At 41.0% G+C, this 26095-nt stretch overlaps 1 protein-coding gene across 3 annotated transcripts in view; it reads right to left on the reverse strand.

Moving 5' to 3' along the window:
* Positions 1–1556: 1556 nt before the first annotated feature.
* The window catches only part of arfgef3 (ARFGEF family member 3), a 35961-nt gene continuing 11422 nt past the window's right edge, over positions 1557–26095 (reverse strand). For all 3 annotated transcript variants that reach the window (XM_067511865.1, XM_067511855.1, XM_067511845.1), the window contains 34 exons: positions 25849–25933; positions 25478–25582; positions 25192–25316; positions 24411–24658; positions 24046–24158; positions 23655–23787; positions 22890–23479; positions 21744–22096; positions 20149–20315; positions 18982–19147; positions 18584–18691; positions 17493–17708; positions 15952–16062; positions 15390–15540; positions 14795–15109; positions 13379–13512; positions 12993–13138; positions 12530–12709; positions 12281–12422; positions 11989–12111; positions 11501–11604; positions 11179–11323; positions 10904–11032; positions 10559–10735; positions 9965–10079; positions 9265–9367; positions 7784–7915; positions 7336–7466; positions 5713–5931; positions 5404–5575; positions 4814–4915; positions 4058–4443; positions 3441–3930; positions 1557–3305 (listed from right to left, as the gene is read on the reverse strand). In XM_067511865.1, the coding sequence (XP_067367966.1) occupies positions 3114–3305; positions 3441–3930; positions 4058–4443; positions 4814–4915; positions 5404–5575; positions 5713–5931; positions 7336–7466; positions 7784–7915; positions 9265–9367; positions 9965–10079; positions 10559–10735; positions 10904–11032; positions 11179–11323; positions 11501–11604; positions 11989–12111; positions 12281–12422; positions 12530–12709; positions 12993–13138; positions 13379–13512; positions 14795–15109; positions 15390–15540; positions 15952–16062; positions 17493–17708; positions 18584–18691; positions 18982–19147; positions 20149–20315; positions 21744–22096; positions 22890–23479; positions 23655–23787; positions 24046–24158; positions 24411–24658; positions 25192–25316; positions 25478–25582; positions 25849–25933 (6308 nt within the window). In that variant the 3' untranslated portion in view covers positions 1557–3113. The remainder of the gene's footprint in view (positions 3306–3440; positions 3931–4057; positions 4444–4813; positions 4916–5403; positions 5576–5712; positions 5932–7335; positions 7467–7783; positions 7916–9264; positions 9368–9964; positions 10080–10558; positions 10736–10903; positions 11033–11178; positions 11324–11500; positions 11605–11988; positions 12112–12280; positions 12423–12529; positions 12710–12992; positions 13139–13378; positions 13513–14794; positions 15110–15389; positions 15541–15951; positions 16063–17492; positions 17709–18583; positions 18692–18981; positions 19148–20148; positions 20316–21743; positions 22097–22889; positions 23480–23654; positions 23788–24045; positions 24159–24410; positions 24659–25191; positions 25317–25477; positions 25583–25848; positions 25934–26095) is intronic.

Here is a 26095-nt window from a genome sequence, read left to right on the forward strand (position 1 = left end):
TCCTTCGCTTCACTGCTGCTGATCACACTGACTGATGTCCACATCTGTCCACCCGCTTCTCGCCCTCCAACAGCAAGGAAAAATAGGGACGGGTGAGGGACAACACAGACAGTGGATGCAGGACAGGACACAGTGAAAAATAACTTATAAACTCTTAAAGGTCAATTTTTGTTACATTAGATGCTCTTGTAGTAGATCGTGCAGAACAAGCAGACTGGAGAATCAGCACTGATGTTACAGGAGAAGCTGGAATTAGCCACTGACACATCCATTTTCCCCCATTTAAAAAAACCTGAACAGTAAACCAGGTTAAAGACAACACATCCCATCAGCACGGCCTACATGAAAGGATGTTGTGTCACAGAGGTGCGTTAGAGTCTGATCAAACCTGCAGAAAACTCAAAGGCTCCTTTTCTGTTCTTGCTAAATAAATGTGGAGCTGAAAATCTGCACCTTTGGGGGATAATCAGAATAATGACCAGACAAAGATGGTGTTAAGAACACAACCTCCAGGCTTTAGAACAGCCCATAACTACACTCATCTGCTAATGACGCACTTTGTTGCTACTATGTTCTTCACTCTGCATCGTGCAAAGTGACAAACCCTAAGCTGCTAATGAACTGGAGAAAAAGACACTACATCTTCTTAGGAGCCCTCACCATCCCCGGCCTGCCTGCCCGCATGGCTGGCCTGAATACGCTCAGAGCTTGTTGGTGAAGTTAGCATCACATCAGCACTCTGTTCTTCCAGTCATTCAGCCGTAATCTATCCCAGAATGCACTGTGGCATGAATGTAGGTCAGTCTGGATTCAGCCCTTTGTGTTGAGTTGCTGCCGTTTACTGTGCATCACTTTCAGGTTGTAATTTTACTGTGAACTAAACATACTGTACTTTACAGCACTGCTGTATAGTTACCATCAGGTAGGAGCAGTTACATTATATTTTGTACACCTGTTAGATCGTCCTTACAGCTTCCTGATGATTGAGTTATTCTTAACACTGCTTTTTCACACACAGCAAGTAGGATTAAAAAAAATACAGTAGCAATAGACAGACTATAAGAAAACAGGCCTCTGGCCACAAACGGGAAAAGGAGAGTTTGTGGTAATTTTACACCTGCGTTGGACGTTTTGCGTCCTTCTGCTCAACATTATAACAACAGATCACGGCAAAGCTAACGTTGCAGCCGATACCTCGAGGTTAGTTTAATGGCCTTATGTGTTTGGAATCTAATAATTATAATTTCAATTACTTTATGTACTGCTTTTTAACTTTTAAATTCTACACAAAGATTCAGTAATGTCTTCTAATTATTTACCTTATTATACGACTTTAAGAATCTAATAACCAATTCTTTAAAATTTCAAATAAACTCCCACAAATAAATGTAGTGGTAGTTTTATTGTATTCAAACTATCTCCAAGCTGTACTTCATTACTTTACCCCACCAGTAACCCCTATGGGAATCGGATCCCAAACATTTAACAATGTCCGTGCTCACCACACTGGACAGTAAAAACTGTTGAAAGTTTAGCAAAAAATAAAATGTGCTCAGTATGATGCAAATATTTTATCATTTACACAAATACATGTACACACATAAACAGCTAAAATAATGTGGCATCAAAATACACATAATGCATGTTGAATTTGGTTAAAATAAACACTTGTGATTAATAAAGACAATAAAGACATCAAGTTGTAGCCAATTAACCGAATAAGACAACACATTATTTAAAGCTACAGAAAATGCATGGCAGCCACAACCATTCATATACAGTCAGATCAAATGCAAGATACTGATTTGCAAAAGCCTCTGGATGTAATGTGGCCTCGCTTGTATTCTGCTGAAATCAAAATTATGTGTAACAGTATTTTAAGTTTGTATTTTTAATGTTAAATGACTTAATTTCACATGTCTGACTCCAGGATTAGTGTGGTTTACTTTTGGCATCGTCTTTGGTTCTCATCACTGTGGTTTGCAAACACAGTGACACATGACGGAGAATAGATGTAATTTAAAGATTGTAGGGCAGCAATGAGACGTAGCATATTGTTGCTCTCTGCAAAGAAGAAGTGAAGCGGTAGAGGGTCCCTGTCATTCTCACAACCAGTAGCAGCCAAAATAAAAGAATTCTTAAAAGGTAGATTATTTTTTTGACTACTTATTGTGGTTTTGAGAAACATAGGTCCTGCTCAACTAGCACATGTGCACGAGGATGACATGAAGGCAGTGTATGGAGGCCATGAAGAAAAACATATTGACCTGGCGAAACTTTTCAAACAAAAGAACTGTCAGCTTGTTTTTTAAGCAAAGCAGTGAAGGTAAATCTGTACCACAGGGTACTAAAACTGTTATTACGGTGAAGAAATATGCACATGAACTACGATACCCATAAGTCATTGCACATGAGCTTATTTCCATCTGCATCCACAATGAGGTGAAGTAATAATTTATATTGGGATAAACATGACCACACTACAATTCTGCAAATAAATGTAATACCGTGTCCACTGTGTATCTCTCAATTAAGGGGCTGCATCCTTCGATGGCTGCTTTTGAAGACCGACTGCATCACACCATTATGACAAGGCTGTCCTAGTTAAAAGGCTTCTTTAAACATCTGACAACCACCTGGCAACGAAGGCTGCAGCCCCCAAATTGAGACACAGTTTGAGTGTGTATGTTCTCTCTTTTATGCTTTGTTCGTGGAAAATTAACAACAATAGGCAGAAATGGGACGTTCATTGTCATTTACAAATCCACTATATTCTTCCCTCTCACCACATCCCTCATCACCTATTCAAATCTTCCACCGTTATGTCTGATGGCTGCCAGGGTCTTCATTGTTCTTCAAAAGTGACATGAATTTGTAAAGTAACATCAGATGCTGCCAATCGCAGAGTCAAACCCTTCACTGTTCTAATAATCTGTTACATTGTGACTTGATCTTTCTGTGCACTGCATTGTTAATAAATCAAACCATCCACCAAGCTACTGCACAGTGGACCCTTCCACCAAACATACGTCCACCATCTATTTATCTCTTATCTGTTTACATCCTTCACTTTGCCCTTTGCCCTTCGTTTGACACATGCTTTTGTCACAATTTCACAAGATGATGTCGTAGAGTCTGCCAATGCGGCCTAGCCATTCCCGCAGCGCCTGTCGGACTCGAGCGTCGGTGATGTGGCAGGTGAGTTGGCTGAGGCAGGGGTAGACAGCCGGCTGGAGTGCCAGAAAAGAGGAGTCTGACAGGAGGAGGACCTGATTGAGGAGAGTCAAGACCATGTTGGTCCATGCCTGCAGAAGGAGAGACTTCAAGTCAACAACACAGCAAAGGGTTGTCTCTCACAAACACGCACGCACACACACACAGACACACACCCACACATATTGACTTGTGTGGACAGTAAAATCTTCTCCTACAAACATCACCTGTATCTGAGCCTCAGAGTCCCTTAGCGAGATGCTGTGAGAGCTGATGGTGGAACCTGAACGTGGCCTCTTCTCCTGCCTCAGAACCTCAGGTCCTGCACTGACTGAGTGTCTCAGAGGGGGCCCCTGGTGGTCTACTAGCTGCTGGGGTCTCTGGGGAGGCCTCTGTGGCTCCACCGGACCCCTCCTCTCCCCGACAACTACTGTAGCTGCTGATGCTCGACCCTGCTCCTTCATGAACAGGTTGACGTGGCTCTGCTGCGGCTGCTGCTGCTGCTGCTGTTGTTTCCTGCGTTTGTATTCCATCATCAGCTTACTGATGGTTTTGTCTGTGGCGATTGTGTACAGTTTGTTCCCAGCACTTTCCCACCATTCCTTTCTCCTTCCCAGTCCAACACTGCTTGGCACTCCTCCTACTGGGCTTGCCGTCATGCTGGAGTCTCTCCTCTCTCCTCCGGTCCGGAAGTGGTGGGGCAGACTGCCAGTGCAGCTTTGGAGAGAGAGGAAACTTGTGATTTTATGTGACATATGTAACCAAAGACTAAGACTTTAGATTTCAGGTAACAAATAACACAATAAATCGGCTTATCTCATCTGTGATAGGACTAGCGTCAGACCTGATTCCTGGGCTCGGTGTGGGCGTGTCTCCTGGTGACGCTGCACTTGTGTCTGCTGTCTGACTCCTGTAGCCGCCCTCCTCTGAGGGAGTCCCTCTTGCAGAGAGCCCGCTCGCCGACGTCGGGGTGGACGTCTCAGACTGGAAGAGAGGCAAGAAGAAGACGTGATCCCCACCTCCCGCAGTCCCCCTCAGCAGCGCTGCCTCTTCCAGCATACTCTCCAGGTCCCGGTGCATCTGAATGTAGCTGTTACAAAGATCCATGCACAGCTTGTACAGGCGTTTGACAAGCCAGGCCCAGTCGGCGCTGCCCAGTGGCTGTACGCTGAGTGAGGAGATGGGGGCTCGCCACTGATGACGCTTTTCCCGACCGCGAGGGGGGCTGACCTGCAAGGGCAGAGTTAAGTGGATGATCTAGTTTAGACTAGTAAAACTAAACTAGTAGCTCCCTTATTACATTATAACATGATGTTTAAAAAACTTCTGAGGACAAACAATGACAAGAGAAAATTACTAGTGCATGAAAAGAGAAGAAGCAGGACAAGTAATAAAAGTAAGTAAAATCATTTATTTTTGTTCTTTTTTTGTTTCACTGTGACCTCATGCTTTTTATTTCAATAACAGGAAAACAGCCTAGGAACCATAGAAGACTCGAGTGAGAGAAAGTTGAGTCATAATCACTAACCCACACATAGTTCATTACCTTCTATATATCCATTAAAACTCAAGCTATGTGTGTATGTACTGTATATGTTACCTGTGCTGTCTCTTCAAATATGTCTTCATCCTCAGAGGAAGCAGATCCAGGATGGGACGAGTCAGAGCTCCCCTCCTCTTCCTCGTAAAGGATTCTTTTAACCTGATTACAACAAAACATTAAAATGTGAAACACATTTTTGTTGCCAGTGACTCATCTACAAAGTGGTGGCTAATGTGTTGGTACATGGTTATCACAATATTTCTAGGTGGTTGCTAAAACCATAATTTAAGGTGGAATAATTTGACAGTGAATTATTGGCTATGAATGTACAAATATGGAATTCATTTGTTAAATTGAATTTATTTCTATGTCCAATATGCTCAATTTTTGTGCCTGTAGTTTATTCTCCACCAGCTCTAAAAAAATTATTCCACTCTTTTTTGGTGACAGCCCTGGAATGGAGCCACACCAATTGATCTCTGAGCTGTAAAACTCAAATAAGATAACAAATAAGGTCAAAGGCACTAAAGGACTCTGTAAAACTAAGGGGACCCCTTTTAGAAACACAATATCATAAAACTAAAAGTAAAAAAAAAAAAAAAAGTTAAATAAAAAGCTACAGAAAACCACTGATGATTGGCTCCTACCTGCTGTGGGGTCATGCTATCAGCTTGACTGAGAATGGCGCTCAGCAGCGCCTGAAAATACAGGTTAAAGCTCATAGCAGACTGACGATAAAGATTAGCTGCTCCACAGACACCTGACACCTTCATCAGCAGGTATTTCAAACCCGGTCGCGTGTCAAAGTCCCGGGCTGTCCTGCAGACAAAGAGATCAACAGGTTGGTGTATAAAGATGATTAACCCGCTCTCTGTTTCTATATGACAAATAAGCAGCATAACAAATCTATATAATGCAGTTTTCTGCATATGCACAGATTTTCTTGTTGCAGTAACCTGTAAGAGTCCAACAGCAGATCCAGGATTATGGCTAAATTAGTCATCGAGATATATCGCAGGAACCCTGCTGTGGGCCTGCTAGGGTCAGAGGTGACAGGAGTGACCCTTTCGAGACCTTCAGGCTGCTTGACAAACTCCTCCAGCAGGATGTCGTAGAGGTTTTGAAGCAAGACTTGATGGGACAGCAGGCTAACGACGATGGTCCGGAATGGAATCCTGCAGGATTTAAAAACCAGCATGAGAGTTAAATCACATTCTTTGAAGTTTTCGTTTATAAGTAAGTCAGAAGTAAACAATTTTCAACAGGAATTATACTATGATAAACCTATATGTATGTGGTTATACAGAACTTTAGCTCTAACAAATTTACAGGTGAGATAAATTACATTTTCCCTCAGCTCCAGGTAAAGTCTGACAGCATCGATCAGACTTCAGCTACAACCTTAACATAAGATTCTTGTAAATATTGATAAAATAAACTTTACCACAGGCTTTTTTTAACATGACTCATATTGTATGGCACAGTACAGACAGTGAGCTACATGTGACACACTCAGCACTGAGCACTGCACAACACTCTGGTACAATGTGACAGGTGTTGAAAAAGGGCTTTAAAATTTTAAACATTTTTATCCTGTGCTCTTAATTTCCGAAGTGCTGCTGAAGCTATAATGATTTAAATGATAATTTAAATGAAATGATGAGAAAGTATTAAAAAGAAACACGTTTCTACTCATGGGCTCACTCAAATTATACAGCCAGAGTACAAAGAGATGTGTCTTTCACTATAGCGACGACAGTAGTCAAACTGTGTCTACAGTACAACTGGTATAAATCTATGTGTTTACATTTTAACCAACACTACACAGGAAATCTAAACTCATTTTCAGAATTTTTCAATGGTTATAAAAACAGCCCACAAAAAATGTGTCACACGTTTTCTCCACATTGTGCAGCTTTACATTCATATATGTAAGATTGATTATGGAAGTCATGCAGGTTTATACTGTATAAGGGTGTCTTTCAAAAAAAATGACAGCCTTACCCAACTTTCCTGTAACCCCAGCAGCAGAAAGACAAGCAAAAAGATTTAGTATGAGTTAAACCTGGAGAGTTATTTCAACTTCATTTCTCTTTCTAATCATGTTCTTTAATTTCATGCAAAATAAAATATTTTTTTGCACCTGAAATGTTTTCCAAATTTTGCAAATGTGCATATGTGAACACAAAACATAATATGCTTCTGTACTCGCGTCAATATTTCTAGTTTAAAAAAGTGTCTTATCACATGTTGGGTAAAAATGTAATGTTAACTTGAAGATATGAAATCCGATGGTACCCAAAAGGACAAACACAACCATTCTGCAAATAATATTAAAATTAGTTCCTAACCAAATTGTTAATGAAATTCAGATTCTAAAAAACACTGTACTTGAGGAGCCTGATACCAAATTACCAACATGACCCATGTTGCTGGTTTCATTTGTTAGACATTAGTTAGACTTTTTGAGCGTCAATAGCAGGTGGATGCAGTTACAAAATAAATGGATCCATGTTAGAAAATAAATGCATGTCACTCAGTTTTCCTCACACATGTGCATTTGAGTATGTGCAGTGCACCTCTTCTGAGTGTGTCCGTTGGACTGCTGGTCAGACGGGAGCTCGATGATGAGAACGCAGGACTGAGCGTGCTCAAAGCCGTCCTTGTTGTTGGGTGTCTTTGGAGAACACTGAGTGTCCAACATAAAGACCTGGGGCACAAAGAAGGTATTTCAACAAATTTTCCTTGATGGCTGCCAATGTACCACTATATATGATTTTACAGAGCAACTGTCAATGCTGTGTGTTAATTAAATTGTAAAAATGTGAAGAGGCCTAGTAGCTGCTAAACTAAATTGAAGAATGTAATGTGCACAAAGTAATGTTCTTTCCGCCTTTTAACAGGGACAATAAAACTGTTAACAACATGTGGAGTTTGGATGGGACGTCGCCGTATTAAACATAAAATTAATAAAAACTGACACTGATACCAGCTGGATGTCTTCACCCTGAAAGACGTCACACTGACCTGCTGAGCCATTGCTTTGATCCTCCAGTACTCTGCCTCGGCTGAAGGTGAATGAGATGGAGCCGCCACCTTCACCTCACATGCATCTCCAGAAAAACTATCTGAACCGCTATGAAAACATGCTAGAAGATTCTACAGAGACAAGGGGGCATAATTGCAGCTGTAACATGTTATTATTATACAACTTTAGTTACTTTGAAGATATAGATTATTGTGAAAAATTTAAGCAACTAATAAATGCAGTGTTAACATAAAGTCTGTTAAACAAATTTGAATTAGATTGAAAAGCGTCACATTGAGTATTATTTAAAATACGTAAATTTTGTGTACAGGGCAACTAAAATCATATTTTCTGAAATTGATCATCCTAATTTCTCTGAAACGCACACACAAACACATAAAACTATAAGCTGTAAAGCTTCTTAGCTGCAGTCAGGCAACAGAACAGACTGATAAAACGTCTGCCCATGCCGCCTGCACTGAACACGCACAGACAGGCACATGCGCACACACACACGCACACACACACACACACATACACACGCACACGCACACACACCGCTCTCCATGTAGCTGAAATGGTATGGCAGGGACAGAATTCTCATTGAGGTTTCTCTAATAAATAGCAGTTACAATCCTAATTTAATAAACACAAGTCCCTTCATTCTACGTCAGACTGGGATGTCCTCTCAACAGTTGAGGCGGTGTTGAACTGTTAAAATTAAAAAGTATGAGGTACCAAATGAGGCAGACAGGAAAGCCTCTACAGATTTGTAATTTTGTCAACATATTCTATGCTAAAATAAATGATCAGATTAAAAAAAGTAATCACTATAATCCAACTTTAGAGTGTAAGGTTTGTTGTCTGAGGTCAGAATAATAAACCTTTAAAAACCTTAAGATTCTTCAGTTTAAAGAGTTTGTAGAAAGGCACAATTATTGTATGCACCTCAACAAGTCAAGTGTCAGAACAAGCATCATCACACATCGGTCTTTTCAACAGCGCCACTGAAATGTCAGCTGTGGTCGTCAAACAAGGAATGTAGGTTAAGTAGAGAATGTAGGCTTAAATCAGCATTTTTCCCTTTCTCCTCCCAGTTTAATCAGTTTAATAGAGAGAAGAGAAATGGAGCAGCATTAACAGTGAGGAGGCAAACAGTTGTTGTTCACAGCTGCAGGCTTCGGTCGGTGTGCGTGTGAGGTTAACTGGGGTTATCAAGCTTAATGTGGAGTGTCAGCATGTTGACAGTATTAACAGCAGCATTTAGATTACTTCTGTCCAACCAGCAGATTCAGATTGGGGATGGATTATGTGGTTTTACTGCAGCTGACTGGCCTCTTTGCATGAGCGAGAAGTCTCTATATTACATGTGCATGTATTTTCTTATCAGCCTTTTCCTGTGTTTAAATTTGACACTTGAGAGCCCGTATGTCATTATACTGTATATCAACTACACTCGTGTGTGTGTTTGTGTGTTTACCTTGACAGGCTCTAATGTAGCAGAGAACGCGTCCTGCAGAGCGCAGCAGGCCAACCTCCACATCTCCTCTGTGAACACTGGACCCACGGTAACCAACACATATCTAGACAGTAGAGAACAACAGTGGTCACATTAGCCTTAGAAAGTATTATTTTTTTATCAGTGTCACACACAAAACAACATAAGTCATTTGACTGTCACATGACACTTAGGGGTTTATTCTTTTGCTAAAAGAACAGATCGCTGTAGATTATGGAATATTTCTCACAGTGAAGTGGAGTCACAATATATTACAGTGTTGGACCTTAGGATCTTTGAGAAGGTGGTTAAATTATTTTAGAAATTTCCTCCATAGTTACTCAGCGAAGACACTGAAAATCCCTTCTTGGTCCTTTTGTCAAAAACATAAAAATTACAGAAAATTAAAGATTGTAATTTTACTGCATAAAAAATACCACCTTTTATGGACATTGGGTTTATAATATGGAGTATTATCTCATTTGGTGTTCAGAAAATTCTAATAAATTCTACTGTCTATCAATCAGCCAGAGTTGGGATTCCTCTGAAGGAAACCATGTTTAGCTGCAGGCATGTGGCCACACAGAAAGAGGAATATTCCCCACTTCTACTTTGATTTTACAGTGGTGACAGATGCTTAACGGACACTTGCTAAAGAAGGTGAGGAGTTATGTGTTCTCACCTAATGCAGGAGCAGCCCACTCTTGAGATGGTCTCGGCAGGTTCGGACACACATGCCACAAGCAGTTTGAAGAGCTCCTTTAACATCAGGTTGATAAGAGACTCATAACCAATATCTGCAAGGATGGAAAGCAGGAACACAGAACAACAGCCTGTGAGCACGTGGAGTAGAGGTGGATGTACCACAATTTAATTTGACTGAAGGAGGAGGAAATTGAACAAGTGATCAGTTGTGATCCACTTCACTCCAAGGCATGAGGACACACTGTTCACAAGACAAACAATAACAACTCATCACATCTGTAACAGTGAACCTCAACTATGTGGATCTTTTATTTTTTATTTTTTTTTCTCTACTGAATCCACAAGAAGCAATAGAGATTAACTCTCATTTGTTTCTCTTTTTTTAACTAGTCTGGTGGCTCAGGTAGCCAATAAGATGCTAACCACTTCCTGTTCCAGATTTGTAAGGAAATACATTCTAAACTACACACTACACAAAAAAATGGAAAAACTTTAGTTCTGAAACAGTTTCCATAGTTTCTTAAATTCAGTACAGACATGTACACACACACACAATTGCATCACACATCACCTGAGTGTATGAAACTGTTGACGTGCTCCACTACTAGCTCGCACGAGAGGCCAATAGCATGTTTGAAGTTTGCTGCCGCTACATCCCAGTAGGCGTGATCGCCATGGCTACGCTGTAACCACAGTGACATCACAGGAAGCAGAAGTTGGATGACAGAGAAGATGGCAAAGCCCGGACCTAGAGGGAAGGGAAGAATTTAAGACCGTAAAGTTAGGTATGTTTGCTTATTTGGATGGACATTCTGGTAGAGTCAGAGGACTGCAGCACAGATAGTGTGTCCTGCGATATTTGTCCAATGTGGACATGAACACATGAAACATCCCCACATCTACAGTTTTGTCTTACCTGGTACATTGGTGACCTCTCTGAGCAAAGTGAAGAGCAGCTCCAGGGTTGGAGGTTGGTGCTGGCGAGGACAGTTTGACACAGCTGCTGTCAGTTGCTCCAGTAACAAAATCCACACCTGGATCAGACCTGCAGGACAGAATGTAACACAGAGCTGGGTTACAGAAAGAGTGAAGCAGAAATAACAAGAGAGGGAAGAACAATGGATACAGTGAGAAACTGATAATAAAAGAGCGAAGGTAAAGAAGAGAGACATGAGGAGATCTGATACTTACCTGTGTCATCATCAAACTCCTGCAGGACACAGTCTACCCCGTCCTCACTACTGATTGAGCGCTCCTGCGATCTCATTGGCAGACTGGCGAGCCGTGCACCCAGGAACACTGGCTTAGATGGCATCTTGTAGATCTTTGCTAACAGCTGTCAGTCAGATAAAGTCAAGCTTAAATACCTACAATATGCATCTGCCACTGCATCTGCTTTTACTGCCCATCGTCTCAACGGTCTCTTAACAGTTTATAGCCTATAGTGTTATCTGTTTAGTCTGTCTTATTGGTGTTTTAGTGAAACAGCTAGTGTGACCAGAAAGGCTCCTACCTGGGAACATTTACGGAGGTAGTCCAGAGCAGGCAGGCAGAGGTCAGTGGAGCTGTAACCAGACACATGGACGCAGTCCCCAATCTCCTTATAGTCCACCTCTCCTACACAAAAGCAGGAAATAATAAAACAATTGTCAAATTGTTTACAATTGTCATTTTCTTTCACACTTGTGTATGATACTAAATAATGATGCTTTTCTGTTTACTTTGTGTTTATTTCCAAAAATATTTAGCCACACTTATATTTCATTGTAAAATCTAACAAAGAAAGTACATTTTTATTAAAGTCTAGACAAGAAATGTATGTTTGCTTTCACACTTATGCAGTAAATCCCCTTCTCTGTGACACAAAATACTGTAAATTCATGCCATGCACATCTTCAAAAGGCACAGTTTTCTTCCTACAACCAGGGAAAATAAAACCTTTGAAAGCCTGTAAAATAAATATTTCAAAATGTAGAACTAGCATGCAGAAATGAGACTGACCCAAGCCTTTGATGAACTTCATGAGACACATGATGTAGTCAGTGGCAGCATTGGCAAAAACCTGGATGTTGTCAGTGTTGATGAACGCCTCAAAAACATCAAACACAGGGGCCTGGGACTTTCCTAAAGGAGAGAACAGAAGAAGAACAGAAAAAAAAATGTAAAAATGTAAGGAAGTGAACGGAACATGCCGCCTTTTTTGAGAACTGTCTGGTGTTAAGCTCCATGTGTTATTTTTCTTTTTTTAAATAAAATGTGTATTTTTTCTTATATAAAAGAATGTTAGACATACCCATGGAGTATTCTCCCAGCAGGTAGTCTTTGGTGTCAGTCTTGCTGCCATGAACGGTCCTCAGAGCGCTGAACAGGGGCCTCCACCCTGACAGGATCTGAGGAGAACACATCTCCACCAGCTCACCTATCGATGTGATCACCTGCAGGAAAGCAACACAGAAAGTCCTGAAAAACTGGGTGGAGGAAAATAAGCGACATGTCATACTTTAGTTAATTGATGTTGACATGTGTCACTATTTGACTTCACCTGGTCCTGAACATCCTCATCGCAGAGTTCCAGCTGCATGATGTGCTCAAAGGGCCTAAAAAGCGCCTCGTTAAAGTGGAAGTGTGGAAGCTCCGCCCAGCTTGTCAGCACTTCTGTCAGAACATCATGGATGAAAGAAACGGCCTTCTGGGATACGTGGCGTTCTTTATGACACGATGCCTAGAAGTGGAAAAAATGTTTAGCGTACTTGTAAATGAGAAAGCTTCCACCTTATTTATTTACGTAGCTGATATTTATCATTTACTCTAAGTATACAAGATCAGAGCATTAGTGAAGTAGGTTCAATCTATGTATTAATGTATGTATTAATAGAATTTGTGTGCAAACACCTGGACAGGCTATTCAGTCCAACTGTCCTATGTATCTGTTGTATATGTTGCATTATTCCTGCAATTTAAAAGAAAGTGCAAAAGACGTGTCAAATAATGTTGGAGCTTTCTACCTCCACCAGGTGTGGTGCTACCACACTCCAGGCCCTCATCATGTGCAGCAGAGGTCTGTTCTTGTTCCTGACAATTCTCAGCATGGCCTCACCCAGACGGAAGAGATGGAGAGCGCTGCGCCGATCCAGCGTTGACTTGGCTTCTCCTGCAAAAACACAGCGAAGAAAAAGCACACCAATTATCAGTACATTAGTGATACGTTTCTATTGTGTTAATTCATTGGAAATGTGAATAAATAATATAAATGTAAGCTTATTTAAAATGTATGTTGCAACTAGTCATTTCAATGTGTTTGCTCAATCTACTCAACTCAATTTTTCTATTCAGAAACACCACTCACTGAAGCAATAGAGGTGTGTGCATGAATGAGTGTGTGTGTGTTTACCTGGCATTGCCAGTGAATAGTCTCCAGTCTCAGTAACGGAGTCAAACAGCTGAGACTGAGAAGCTTTCCTGAGCTGCTGCAAGAAGCCGACAAGACCCACCAGGTTCAGCTTGGTGGCTGCTTCTTCAAACAACCTGAACACATGCAGGTGTGCATGTTCACGCGCATACGCGCGCACACACACACACACACACACACACACACACACAGTATGTTAACATTTTGGTTACTGATGTGTTTCAGAACATGCAGCAGCAGTTCCTTTAAGCTCAGAACAGGCGTATTTACTATGTTTTGGCACAATTTCCAGCTTATAGATGTGTTCAGTCCATCTGTTCCAAAAGATCAGTGGGAACATTCTTTTTTGTATTTGCTCCTAAAAGCAGCCTAGATAACTGGTTATATAAGAGATGATCCTTGGAATAAACACACACACTCTCCATGTGTGTGTGTTGTTTGAGCCTAGGAACCAACCTTGATGAATGCTGTGCATTTGGAACATGAACACAAACAAGAACACCCCAGCTTTGAATTTCTATACTGAACTTTAACTTAAACTAAATTCGAAATGTAACCCTAAAACCTCATTTGAAAGCTCTTTTAAAAGACTTATCATAATGAAACTTTGTCATCCTTTATTTGATGTTCCTTTGTCATTCTCTCATCCTCTAAATATGACTTTTTAAAATAAATATGTCCTTTTTGTAAGGACCTAAAAGTAGACAGTGTCTCTGCAAAGACAAAAGTAAAAGGTCCACTAACGTGTTTTCCCTGTTTACTAGATGCACTACTGCTGCCATCTTGTGTGCGTTATCGCTGTGCTGGCTCATAACAAGGCCAACCAGGGCTGCTTGAATTAAATTGTAAACTGAACCAACTGGGACCTTTGGAATACTACATTTTTATGAAGCAACAGTTTTTGTTCTTGAAATATTTTGTGTGCATATTAGTCAAACTTAGCATTTTAGAAATTTAAATTCATTTCAGTACGTCAGATAATGCAAGGTCACGGGAAATCCATTGTTCATTGTAATGTGAATGTAAATGTAAATGTTCATCAACTCACCTTTTACACTTTGACTCTGATTAAAAGATTCTGAAAATATGTAGGCATGTATATTTCATTATTACTTTTAAATATAAAAATGAGATCATATTTAGACCTCTCAGTCCCAGTCTACCAATTTTAAAGAGAAATTCACTTATTTCTGCTTTAAAACTCTAGGTGTGAACATAATTGCCATAATAGGTCAACAACCAATCATTCAAAATATCATGTTAAAAAGAAATGTAAGGTAACATCTTGTAATAGCTTGTTTTGTCAGTCTGACTGTATAAAGTTTAATATATCAAACTAACTTTTATAAAACCAGCAAATTATATAAATATATCAGTTTAAAATCTTTAATGCCCTACCTGTCAGCTTGTGTTGACAGGGTACACACAGCCTTGGCAGCACTAGTCCCAGTCATCAGGCTCCCGCTTCTTAAATCCAGACCTCGGCCTCCTCTACTGCTCTCTCTCAACAGCTCCTGGATGGACAGAGGCTGGATGACTGGCTGGCTCAGGCCCAGCTCTGAGGCCTCAGGGCTGTGCTCGCAGCTCAGCTCCAGCCCCAGGTCGATGCCGGCTGCCTGCTGGCTCTGCTGGGTTATGGTGGTCAAAGACGATGTCTGAGAAGAGCCGTCACTGAAATGGGTGTGCTCCAGTGAACTGATGTATTCAGTTACCCTGAGAGAACGGCAGCAGAACAAGAAAAAGGAGGAACATGACGTACAGTACAAAAAATGACAAGCTAAGAGACGGGCAACAGAAAGAATTCTGTATTTATACTGGATCTTTTGAATTCCATCATCTTAAGAAATACTTGTTTGGACTGAACAAAAACTCTTGTAAACACCAACAGATGGTAAAAACTAGCTAGCACCAAGTATTACTATGCACCACACTTACAAACACTGAACAGTAATTCTGTCACTAAATGCACTTGTGTGCGTGTGCGTATGCGTACCTGAAGACATGTGGCCAGCAGTCGTGGTTGTGACTGCCCATTTCTAGTCCCACATTAAGGATGGCATCCATACACAACACATGAGCCGTATGTAGACGAACTCCCTGAGGACGTCCAATCTGCTCCAGACGCTGCTCAACACGCTGCTTCACTGAAAACATACACACACACACACACACACACAATTTATAATGTAAAAAACATAATGTTAAAATATGACAAAAACACAAGAAGAAACTTTCATGAGCCAACAGAGTTCACAAGCTTTCAGCAAAACACATATTCTCTATTACTGAATTTAAAACAGAGGACAGTAGGAAAAGATGAGCACCTTCAGTCTGGCTCAGTCTCTGTAACCAGCTAGTATCAATTAAAGATGCTATCTTTCAAAATTCTGTTTTTACTGTGCTGGTTCATTCAGGTTCATTTTTAATTAATTCTGCAAACTCAAATTGTGTGCTGTTTCTTTGTGTCTTGTCTTTATCAAAACTCATGTTCCATAAAAGGTTTAATTTCTAAGAACATGACTTAAAAAATAACTGTGTTCTCATGGTATTAATACCTTGTGTGATGGCATCTCCAGTCTCCCCCACTTCCTTCTCCTCCTTCTCTTCCTGCACACAGGAGGCTGCAGCCATCTGGGCTAAAGCGGACGCACAGTTGGCAGCCACACCTGACGAAACACACACACAGTGTGAAGATCTGCTATTATGCTTCATTCACTTAATCACCCTAAATACATCACAGGTGAACAGTGAAAATGAAGTCAATGCTTGACTCAGCTAAATTTTGATTCTACTAATATTACACTTCATAATAGGTTTTCTATTACTTTCAGTGTTTTGTAAACTAGCTGCAAAAAAATAATTAATTAATTTGTACCATCACACACTGTCCTGTCTCCATAGCTGAGGATGTACATGTGTTCATTCATATTCATTAGTGCTTCTGTGCTGATTATTTCTACCAGGTTTCAGCCCCAGTTGGTTGTTTGGTTGTGCCAGTAACTGGTAATAACAGACTTGTGAAAGTAGGGAATATATTCTCTTCAAAACTTGCTGTTAGACTCCAGTGCAGCCAAAGAGAGTCCAACAGGTTCTGGTTGTTACTTTTTTGCTGTCAATTGTTAAAGTGTTAAATTTGATTGTGGGAGAGTTGAGGAAAGTCCTACTAAAACATCCTAAAGTATAAATGTAAGCAATGTGTTTTCTTCTGTGTTCACAGAAAATCAGTCCAATACTTGGATCAGCTAAAAGAGTGACTTACACACTGACAATCTTTAGTCATGGTTTAGGATTCTGAGTTGTTCTGATTTAATGTATGCACCAATACTAACACAAGACTGAGGGGAGTATAAATCTAAAACACTCTTATCTGTATTTCATAAACACTGCACTCTCCCTTAACGCCTCACAAAAGAACTGAGATCTGAATAGATTGGAGATTAACATGTTACACACCAGTCAGACATTCATTTACACACTGTTAATTTAACAGGTCATTAACTTCACCTCTCCATTTTCATTTATTTAAATTTTTAATCACTTCATAGAAGTCTCTGTTACTCTCTGAAATTCTGGTATGTTGCATACATTTTTTTTTACATTCATTTGGCTTAAGGTGCTCTGCCTCAACCCCTTCACAGTATAAGATTGGTACTGTAAATTGTGCTCTGTACACACTATACTGGGATATTCAAAGCAGTTTAATCATCTTAATAAACTGTGCTCACTTTTTTGGGTTTTCCAAAATGTTTCCGTCCATAAATAAATGACACAAATTTTAAGTATAATCAGTTTGAAGCAACAATTCCACAACAATATGTATGACATATGCACAGCAATCCCTTGTCGTATTAGTGCAGACTAGGTCCACTGGATGCTTTGACTGTCTGATTAGTGGAAATTAGAGGCACAACTCTAACTCTTAACATGCTTCTAACTAACTACTGCCGCTCAGTATCTCACATGAACTTTGACCGCTCTGTTTTGAAGAGAAGGAGAATTGAGGATTCCCTGCAGCGATGTTTCTGATTTTCAAATACACACACACACACACACACACACACACACACACACACACACACACACACGTTTGACCCACCCAGGGCACAGCTGAGCGCAGCAGCTTTGCGCAGGCCATCTAAACTAAGGCAGATGGTGTCTCTCTCCCTCTGGCTTTGCTCTTTAACCCCCTCTGCTCCCAGAATGAAAGCTAGGCCCTTGCAGCTCCCAGCCATGCGTCCTGTCAGCGGTGTGGAGAGCACATCGATAAGGTTCTTCCACACGCCCGTGAGGATGAAGCGGGCGAAGACAGCTCCTGAAACACACATGCAAACACACACAGGACTGGGTTTTTAAGGAAGCACAAGCTCACCAGTCACCTACAGCACTGCAGGCCTGGAGGGGAAGAATCCAAGAGTTGGAAACCAAAACACTGATTAAACATAAAATGTGACAGGTCAGAGTTTGTCAGACTCTTGTTCATTAAGAGTGACAAAACCCAAGTGAGTAAATGATTATGCTGAAACAAGCCATACTGTGAGTGAGCACACACACATGATTACTGTTATCAGCGGTGACGCAGCAGTGGTTGCCATAGCAATTCTGTCCAATCCTTAGTCCTTCATGGAGATGCAGCAGGAGCACAGGTGGTCCCTGACTCATTTTCCCAATGTCTTTTTCTCTCTCTCTGTTTATCGCCATTTTATTATTTTAAACTTTCAAAAAAAGCAAGGTTTGCGGGTTGTAACACATTCTCTACAGACACACTGTACAGTAGGATATAAAACTCCCAAATATTCATCTTTTTATCTGCTATGGCCATGTTATGGTTATCTGTGCCCTGTACTTTTCAAAGGTTGCAGCACTTGACCATGCAGTACAGTTCTGTCACATTTCAGAGAACAGCCAGTGGAGCATTTTCAACTAATTAATGCAGCAATAGCTCTGCAGCATTTACAGGGTGAGTCTAGATGAGTGGGCTGATTCAGCACTGCTCATAGCACTACTTAAAAGCTGTTCGTCTTTCATTATCATCTTAATCTTTTATTGACATGCAATGTAGGGTCACTGCTGAATCAGGAGGCATTAAAGTTCATTATTTTTCTCAAAATTTGTTTTACAGCTAAAAAAAGAAAATAAAACTAAGAACTGTTAAACGTTTAGCAAAATTATGTTAATAAAGGTACTGACCTGCCATCACAGTATCACTGCCAGCTTTGCCACAGATGAGCGGCGGCTGACTGGATGCCCTCCTTATCATCTGACCTCCAATCGCACTGCTGCCCAGACCATCGATGTCTGAGAGGAACAGAGGAGGATGGAAGAAGAAAGAGAAATATAAACAGGACATTAACAAAGTTTCATTAGTTCTGCATTAAAATTAAGAAATGCGAGCAAAAAATAGTAACAGTGAGTAATAGTGAGTCTGAAGGGCAAGAGGTAAACTGAGTAGTCAACCGTTCTAATAGAACAAAGTGCTCTTTTTGTAAAAAATATCATCACATAATGGTTGCAATTTCTTAGTTGCACACAGTTTCCAGGTGATTCTACTCAGATCTGGATGATATTAGGTTTGTGAGTGTGTGTACCTGTCAGAATGGTGATGAGCGGCAGTGTGTGGTAGTCTGGTGAGCCCCAGTACCCAGCCTCAGCCAACAGGTTTCGCTCTAGCACTTGGTGGTACAGCTCCTCAATCCAGGCCTGAGACAGAACCACAAGGACCCCGCTGCTCTGGATCAGACGCACAAACTCCTTCTGCAGACACCACACAGATTGTTTTGCAGTTACAGTTTGCTGTTCTATTCAGACTTTGGATAGATGGCATCTTACAGCAACTCCACAGGCTCTTGATGAAATACAGGATAGAATTTAAAATCCAACCTTGCCCCCTCATATCTGTGATGATCTCCTCCACATTGCCACCACCTCCTGCTTTCTCTTCCTCTTCAATCCACCTCACTGTGCCCCCTTCTCGCCTTAGCACCATGGGGAGCAGAGCTTTCTGCCCCTCTGCTCCCAAACTCTGGAACTCAGTCCCACCAGACATTGAAACACTGTCTCTCTTCCGGTCTTGAAATCAAGCCTCAAAAGCTACCTGTGCAAGATCACTGACTCCCTGTAATCACTAATTACATTGTCCTGTCATTATCTTCTGTTTTATTTGTTTGTTGATTGTTTTGTACAGTGTTTTTGAGTTTTTTGAAAGGCTCTTATAAATTAAATGTATTCTTATTAAAGTTTATTTCAGTTTTATTTGTGTCGTGTACTTACAAGTGCTCACTACACGTGGGCTTAAAAGCAGTGGAGACAATAATTACTTTAGCAAAACATGAGCATAAAATTCTTACGTTAGCAAAAAGAACAAAAATCTTCTCATTGTCAACATGAATTACCTCTCTTAAACCTAACTCATTAGAAAGTGTGGACATTTTACAGAAAAGTATCGCCCTTAAACTCAGATCTCCACTAGATTTTAAAGTGTTACCCACTCTTATGCACTCAGCATCTACGTGTTTTTTACTACACATAATTTAACTTCTCACTATCTTTTCCTTCCAACTTTCTTTACAAGTACAAATAAGTTTTTATGTGCTCAGCTTCTAGTTCAATCTCTCCTACCACTAATCTATTTTTCCTTGAGAGAAACAAAAATTTATCTAAAGAAGCAGTGGTTCCAAAACAAAAAGGGTTACATTACAGTGATGTATATTCATCTTTCAACCCCCAATAACCGATACCTTTGAGATGAAACTCACCAGGCTGAGGATGGGTGCTAGTGTTCGCCGCCTGTAGTAGTCGCAGCAGCAGAGTTTGAGATTGAGCAGCAGAGCATAGTATGAAACCAGGTAAAGACCATCTGCATTCATCAGAGACTGACAGCTCAGAGTGTCACCTGCCTCGAAGCCTGGAGATTGGACCCCACCTGGAGAGAGACAAAAGAGAGGAAGCCAAACTGTTTTTTTTACCTGACATCACTGACATCTTTGGGACAGAAAGTGACATCTGATGGCAATTTTAACTTAACTGTGATAGATTTACCCTCAATAGTAGGAAAGATTTAATGTTCTATAAATCAATCTTCAGGCAAGAGGGTAAAACGTGGACAAAGAGAGACACAGGTGGAGAAAGGTAGCATGAGACACTGATATGATCTATAAGCTGATGAGTCTGAAGTGTTTTAATCAGAAAGTCACCCTTAGGACTTAAAGCCCCGACCAAATTCATTAAATCAGTTAGCGTAGAGTATAATTTGATTTTTAATCTTACTGTGCTGATATAAAAGCTCCCAGCAGGCTGTCTGTTTTTACTTATGGCCTCGAAGGCAACCAGTTTTATTAAATGGTTTCTGCACTGAGGTGATGAACTGAATGGAGAGTACAGCCGACAAGAAATCCCAGTACACATTATAACCTAACAGGAGATAAATGAATGTCAATTAATAGAGGAGAGGTTCACATTTTTAAGTGTGCCTCAAAACAACAGTCTAGTGCCCATATAAACATTTTTTTAGCTTCTGTTTGTGATTCCTTACGCGTTTCTCTGTTGAGATGGAGTGGAAGGAAAATTTGAACAAAAGAGGGAATTACAAATCCTGCACACCTAATATCCACTTTATAAAATGTTTCAACATACTAAATGAGGTATACTGTTTTCAGATAGAATGTTTCCTTTTACATTTTTGCACAGGTCTATGCAAATATCAGTCTGCAAATATCAGTGTGTGGGTGTGATGTGTCTTTTACTGTTTGCAAAAAAAAAAAGAAAAAGTAGATAGACTTCTGTTTGTCAAGTATAGAGTTGAGAAGGGACAGTTTGTTCCAACAAGTTTTTTCTGCAAGTTTGATATGGCACAGCTTCGCAAGGTTATAATACTACTGTAGAGAATTCAGTCATTCAGTTTGAAACAAATTGCATTTATTCAAAACTCATTCAGATTCTAAAAAGGAACCAATTTTAACCTACCAGTTTCTAGAAGTGAATATTACCTGCACTTGCAAAGTGAATTTTATGTTTCTAACCAAAAATGTTCCTTTGGTATGAATGATTCAGTCAAGTTCCACATCTGTCAACTATGTAAATGATTTTTAGCACCACTGTTCAAACAGCAAGTGTCTCATTTTGAGACGCAAACAAACAGCAGAGAGTTTCCCGACACCAGAGCTGATAAATAAAGGAAGAGGCTGCAGCACATATCCCCCCACCCTCAGCAAATATCCTGCTGTTTATTCAGCTAACACATACACACACACCCATACAAACACCCACACACTCGAGTCTATGCTCTTCCCAGAATTAAACACAACAAGACATCAGCACATAAATCCACAGACCCTCTGCTTCTGTCTCTCACCAGCCTGCAGTCCAGAGCAGAAGGTGGAGGAGAAGTTCTGTAGCGACAGGTCCACCTCTGTGGCAGTGGCCAACCCTAGCAACCGGGGCAGCAGCGTCACCAGCGAATGGAAGAAAAGCCTGGCACTCTGCTGGTCGGCCTCCTGGTTACGGAGCAGTTTAAGTGACAGGGCGGCGGTGCGTAGAGAACGATGGCCTGGGCAGTCGCGAGGCGTCTGCTGCTCCTCGTCAGCCAACGAGACATTGTCAGATCCAATGTCAGACACATCAGATCGTCCCGAGTCTTTTTCAGCAGCCATGGAGTACTGGTCACATGAGTCGAACTCTGTGCGTGACAAGTCCTGCTCCTCCATGCTGGGGGAAAATGAAGGGTCATTATATCATATTTTTTATATTTTTTTTTGGGGGGGGGGACAACTTTGTGCACTGACTTCTGATTTACTTGTCATTGTGTGATGATGCAGTTCTAAGCCGAGCAGTCTACAGTGCTGCATTCAACAGTGACTGATGTACTGATAATGATGTAATAGCGGAAAATCTGACTCAAACGACCGCGGTGCAATTAGATTAACAGCCTTTGGCAATTGTCAAACATCTGAAAGTTAGTTTTAAAGCTGTCTTGAAATTATCAAAAATAAATGGCTGTAAAACAAAATGGTCACAAAATTAATGCCAATAAAAACAAAGAAAAGATTTAAGTACTTTTTTCAAAACGGCTTGTTTTTTTCTTACAAACAAGTTTGGTTATGGAAGATCAAATCAAATGTGCTCTGCTATTTCTCACTATGCCATCCTCCTCCTCATTACAAAAATGCCACACTACTTCCTTTTTTGACAATCAATGTTCATTAATCTGGAGGTGTGGAATCTGAGGAAACTGTGCTGCATTGTGATAATTCCAATGAAAGTTACAAAAAATTATCAATGGAATAAATATTTGCAGGGTAAAAAAAAAATTAGAAAGATGTTTTCTCATTTCTCCTAGACCTAAAGGCTTTTTGGATTATGCCACCAGATGGCACCACAGTCAGATGTTTACCTTAAAAAAGCTAAACTACTGAAAAAATACACAAGCATATTTAAGCAAAGGAATAGAAGTCATTTCAATTCAGTCTACACACACACACACACACACACACACACACACCTGAAGTTGCTCTCACTGTATCTTGACCCTCCCCCATGGTGAGACCTGGTTCTAGACTCCACAGACAGAAAGTTGGTTATGTCAGGGTAGACAAGGGCATGACTCCGCTGGACCACATCTGGAGGAATCACACCTCCTTTCTCTCCCCTTCCTCCTCCTCCTCCATCACCTACTGCAGCTCTCTGTCTCTCTCCTCCTCCCTCCTCCTTGCGGTCTCCCTGGTCCGTCTTGAGTCTTAGCTCAGTTTTGGTCCAGTCCTGGCCACCACAGGAGGAAGGAGATGGGAGGTGTGCATCGTCCCCACACTCCTCTGGAGTAGTGTGGCTAAGACCAAGACCCAGCTCCTCTACCTCCAGATCCAGGGTGGTGCGGCCAGTTTCAGTGGTGATGCTAATGCTTATGTCTGGGCTGCGCTCAGTGGCTACAGCGGAGGCCGTGTGGGAGGAACATGAGATGGGGTCCCAGGGAGCATGTTCAGAGGACAGGACGTGTCTCTGCCACCTGAAGTCCGCCTCGTTAATCTCCATTGACTCGCGTGTCGACTCTGTCCCATCTTTCAGGTCGTCCAGTCGCCTCAGAAGGAGCCGAGCCTGGAAAACAGAGCTGCTGTGTTATTGTTTAACAGATCACCTGTGGCTCGCTAAGGTGCTTTAAGTAAATAAAGGGAGGCTGTTTAATCCTTCTATGGCAACTCCTACACCTTCATTTGTGTTTTCTAAGTGCACAGATTTCCTGTTTAAGCAGGAAATTGTACAATCAGCGTACCTGCTCAGTTTGGAGGCCGCGGCCCTGTGACAGTTCATCCAGTGCACCAAGAAGAGCACAGGCACAGGAGACGGAGGAGTAACAGGCCTCAATTCCGCCCTTCATACATGCCTCTGTCATCCCATCCATAACTCTGCCAAAAGACAACAGCACATGCATACAGTAAAATAGGTCAGGATCCAGATTTTTAATTGGTTTATGATTTATTTGCAAAACACTGATCATGAACTATGCTTTTTACAGTCAGAATATGTGTAAAATTTAGTGCAAATTATGTGACATAACAAGTATATCATAATGAACTACAACATTTCAGACAACCCAACTGCATAAATTTTGATAATAGTTTCTAACTTTTCAACAGCTCAATAAAGGGGAGGAAATTACTAACAGTTTTAACAGATCCAGATGAGACTTTCTCTTCGAAAAGGAACGCTTCCTGGTTTCAGTTTCCGCCACACATGGACCAGCCAGATCATAGAGCCGCTGAGGACTCCCCAGAATCTAACACACATATGCACACAAGTACCAGAATCACACTAAAATACCTTGACTTGGTTTCTCATTGCACATAATCAACGTACAATCAGGTTGTGCATTTTGCAATCACAACTAAAGAATAAAAAATTATTGGTGGTGATTAATATCTTAGGCAAGTTGTGTGTTTGCAAATTGTTTGCCATGCTTCAGGAAATGTATCGAAACGATTCTGATATAATGTGGAGAAATGTCAGCAAAATTGCATCGTTATCCCACCTCCTTCATGATGCGAATGGCCTCGGTGCGGTGCTGAGGAGGTGGGTACAGCAGGATCCTGTGGTACAGTGACTGCAGCACTGGCTTCATCGACTCCACGCAGCTTACCAGACGAACCAATTCAGCTGCAATGTAGCACACTGTCCGCACCACGGGCGCAATCTTGGCTGGTGCACTGGAGGAGCACCCAGACCCCCTCCCTTGATCTGACACTCCGCTAGCAGAGGAGTCCACCTCCTGGCTGATTCCTAAAAAAGGAAGCAAGCAGGGACATGAAGCTAAACCTCTTAAATTATGCTGTTTCTGCTCACACTTGCAGTGAGAAAAACGTTCAGATCTCTGAGTTGGAAAATTATATTTTATGAAAAGGTTTGTTCTAAATGAGATTTACTTTTTTTTAAAAAAAAGACGACATCAAACTGATTTTTAAAAAAAGATACCTGTTGAAAGGGAGTCTTGGTTCCAAGATCTAAATGTTTTCTTTCCAATTGAGTCAAATCAAGTCTTGAATGTCTGAAGTTTTTTCCTTCTTGATGCTGGGCATATGGAAGCCTTATTTTGAATTCTGATTCATACACTAGGGGCGGCTGTAGCTCAGTTGGTAAGGCAGTTGTCCGCAGACCACAGGGTCAGTGGGGAGGATTGCGTCAGGAAGCGCATCCGGCTTAAAAACTGCCAAATCAATATGCGGACAATGATCCACTGTGGCGACCCTGAACTCACGGAATAAGCCCAAAGTACAAAAAATAAAAAAATAATAATTCATACACTAGTGGTTTACCTATATTCAGCCTCTCTGAGAGCCGGTCTCGCTCTGGTGCCCCCATGTAACCATGGTGTGAAGTGATGGTTTTGTCATTGACAGGATTTCCCATGATTGCAACAAGAGATGGACACAACTGCTTCCTGGTAGGAGGAATAATCTAAATTAGGATTGTGCATTTTAATTTGGTTAATCTTACTAAGAAGGGAGGAAGAACAAATTCCCATAAGGAAGCTTAGTTTTAACTTGTGATCATTACAGATGTAGTAATTTATACAAATACTTGCAGGGTTATAGTTCTTACCATACAAGGTCTGTAAAACCTCTGGACAGGTGCATTGTAGGAGGACAGCTGCTAAGCATGGAGAGAATGCACTCCAGGTAGAGCAGCTGCAGGAGCTGGTTACCACTGCAGAGTGAAGACACACTAAACAGTCATGCTTTTTGTAATACAGTTGTCAGGATTGCAGTACAATTCTTCTTAAAGGTTATTTTCAAAACACAAATTGAGTTGAACAGCAGCTAAGATGCAGATAAAAAGTTTCACTGTTTTTGGGAGATTTGTGATGCTAAAGCAAAGCATAAAGATTCCCAGACAAGTCTAAAGGCGGAATTATCACACAAATATTACAACAGCAACAACAAGTACATCAAGTAATGACAGTGGAGTGTTACCCGTCCACTGACTCCAGCTTCTCACAGAAAACTGTCAGAACTGTCACCACATCTTCACACAAAGCCTGGCTGGTAGGAGAAATATCTGCAAAGTCACACACCCACACATAATATAACAAGGTTATTTATGATCAATATGTACATGAAATGAACTCTCTCTCACACACGCACACACACACAACTAAAATAAATCAGTACCTTTTCAGTGAACCTGTTAGGAGTGTTACCTGCAGTGGCTGTTTATTGT

This window comes from Channa argus, chromosome 1 (genome assembly GCF_033026475.1).
Source record: "Channa argus isolate prfri chromosome 1, Channa argus male v1.0, whole genome shotgun sequence".
Taxonomy (NCBI): domain Eukaryota; kingdom Metazoa; phylum Chordata; class Actinopteri; order Anabantiformes; family Channidae; genus Channa; species Channa argus.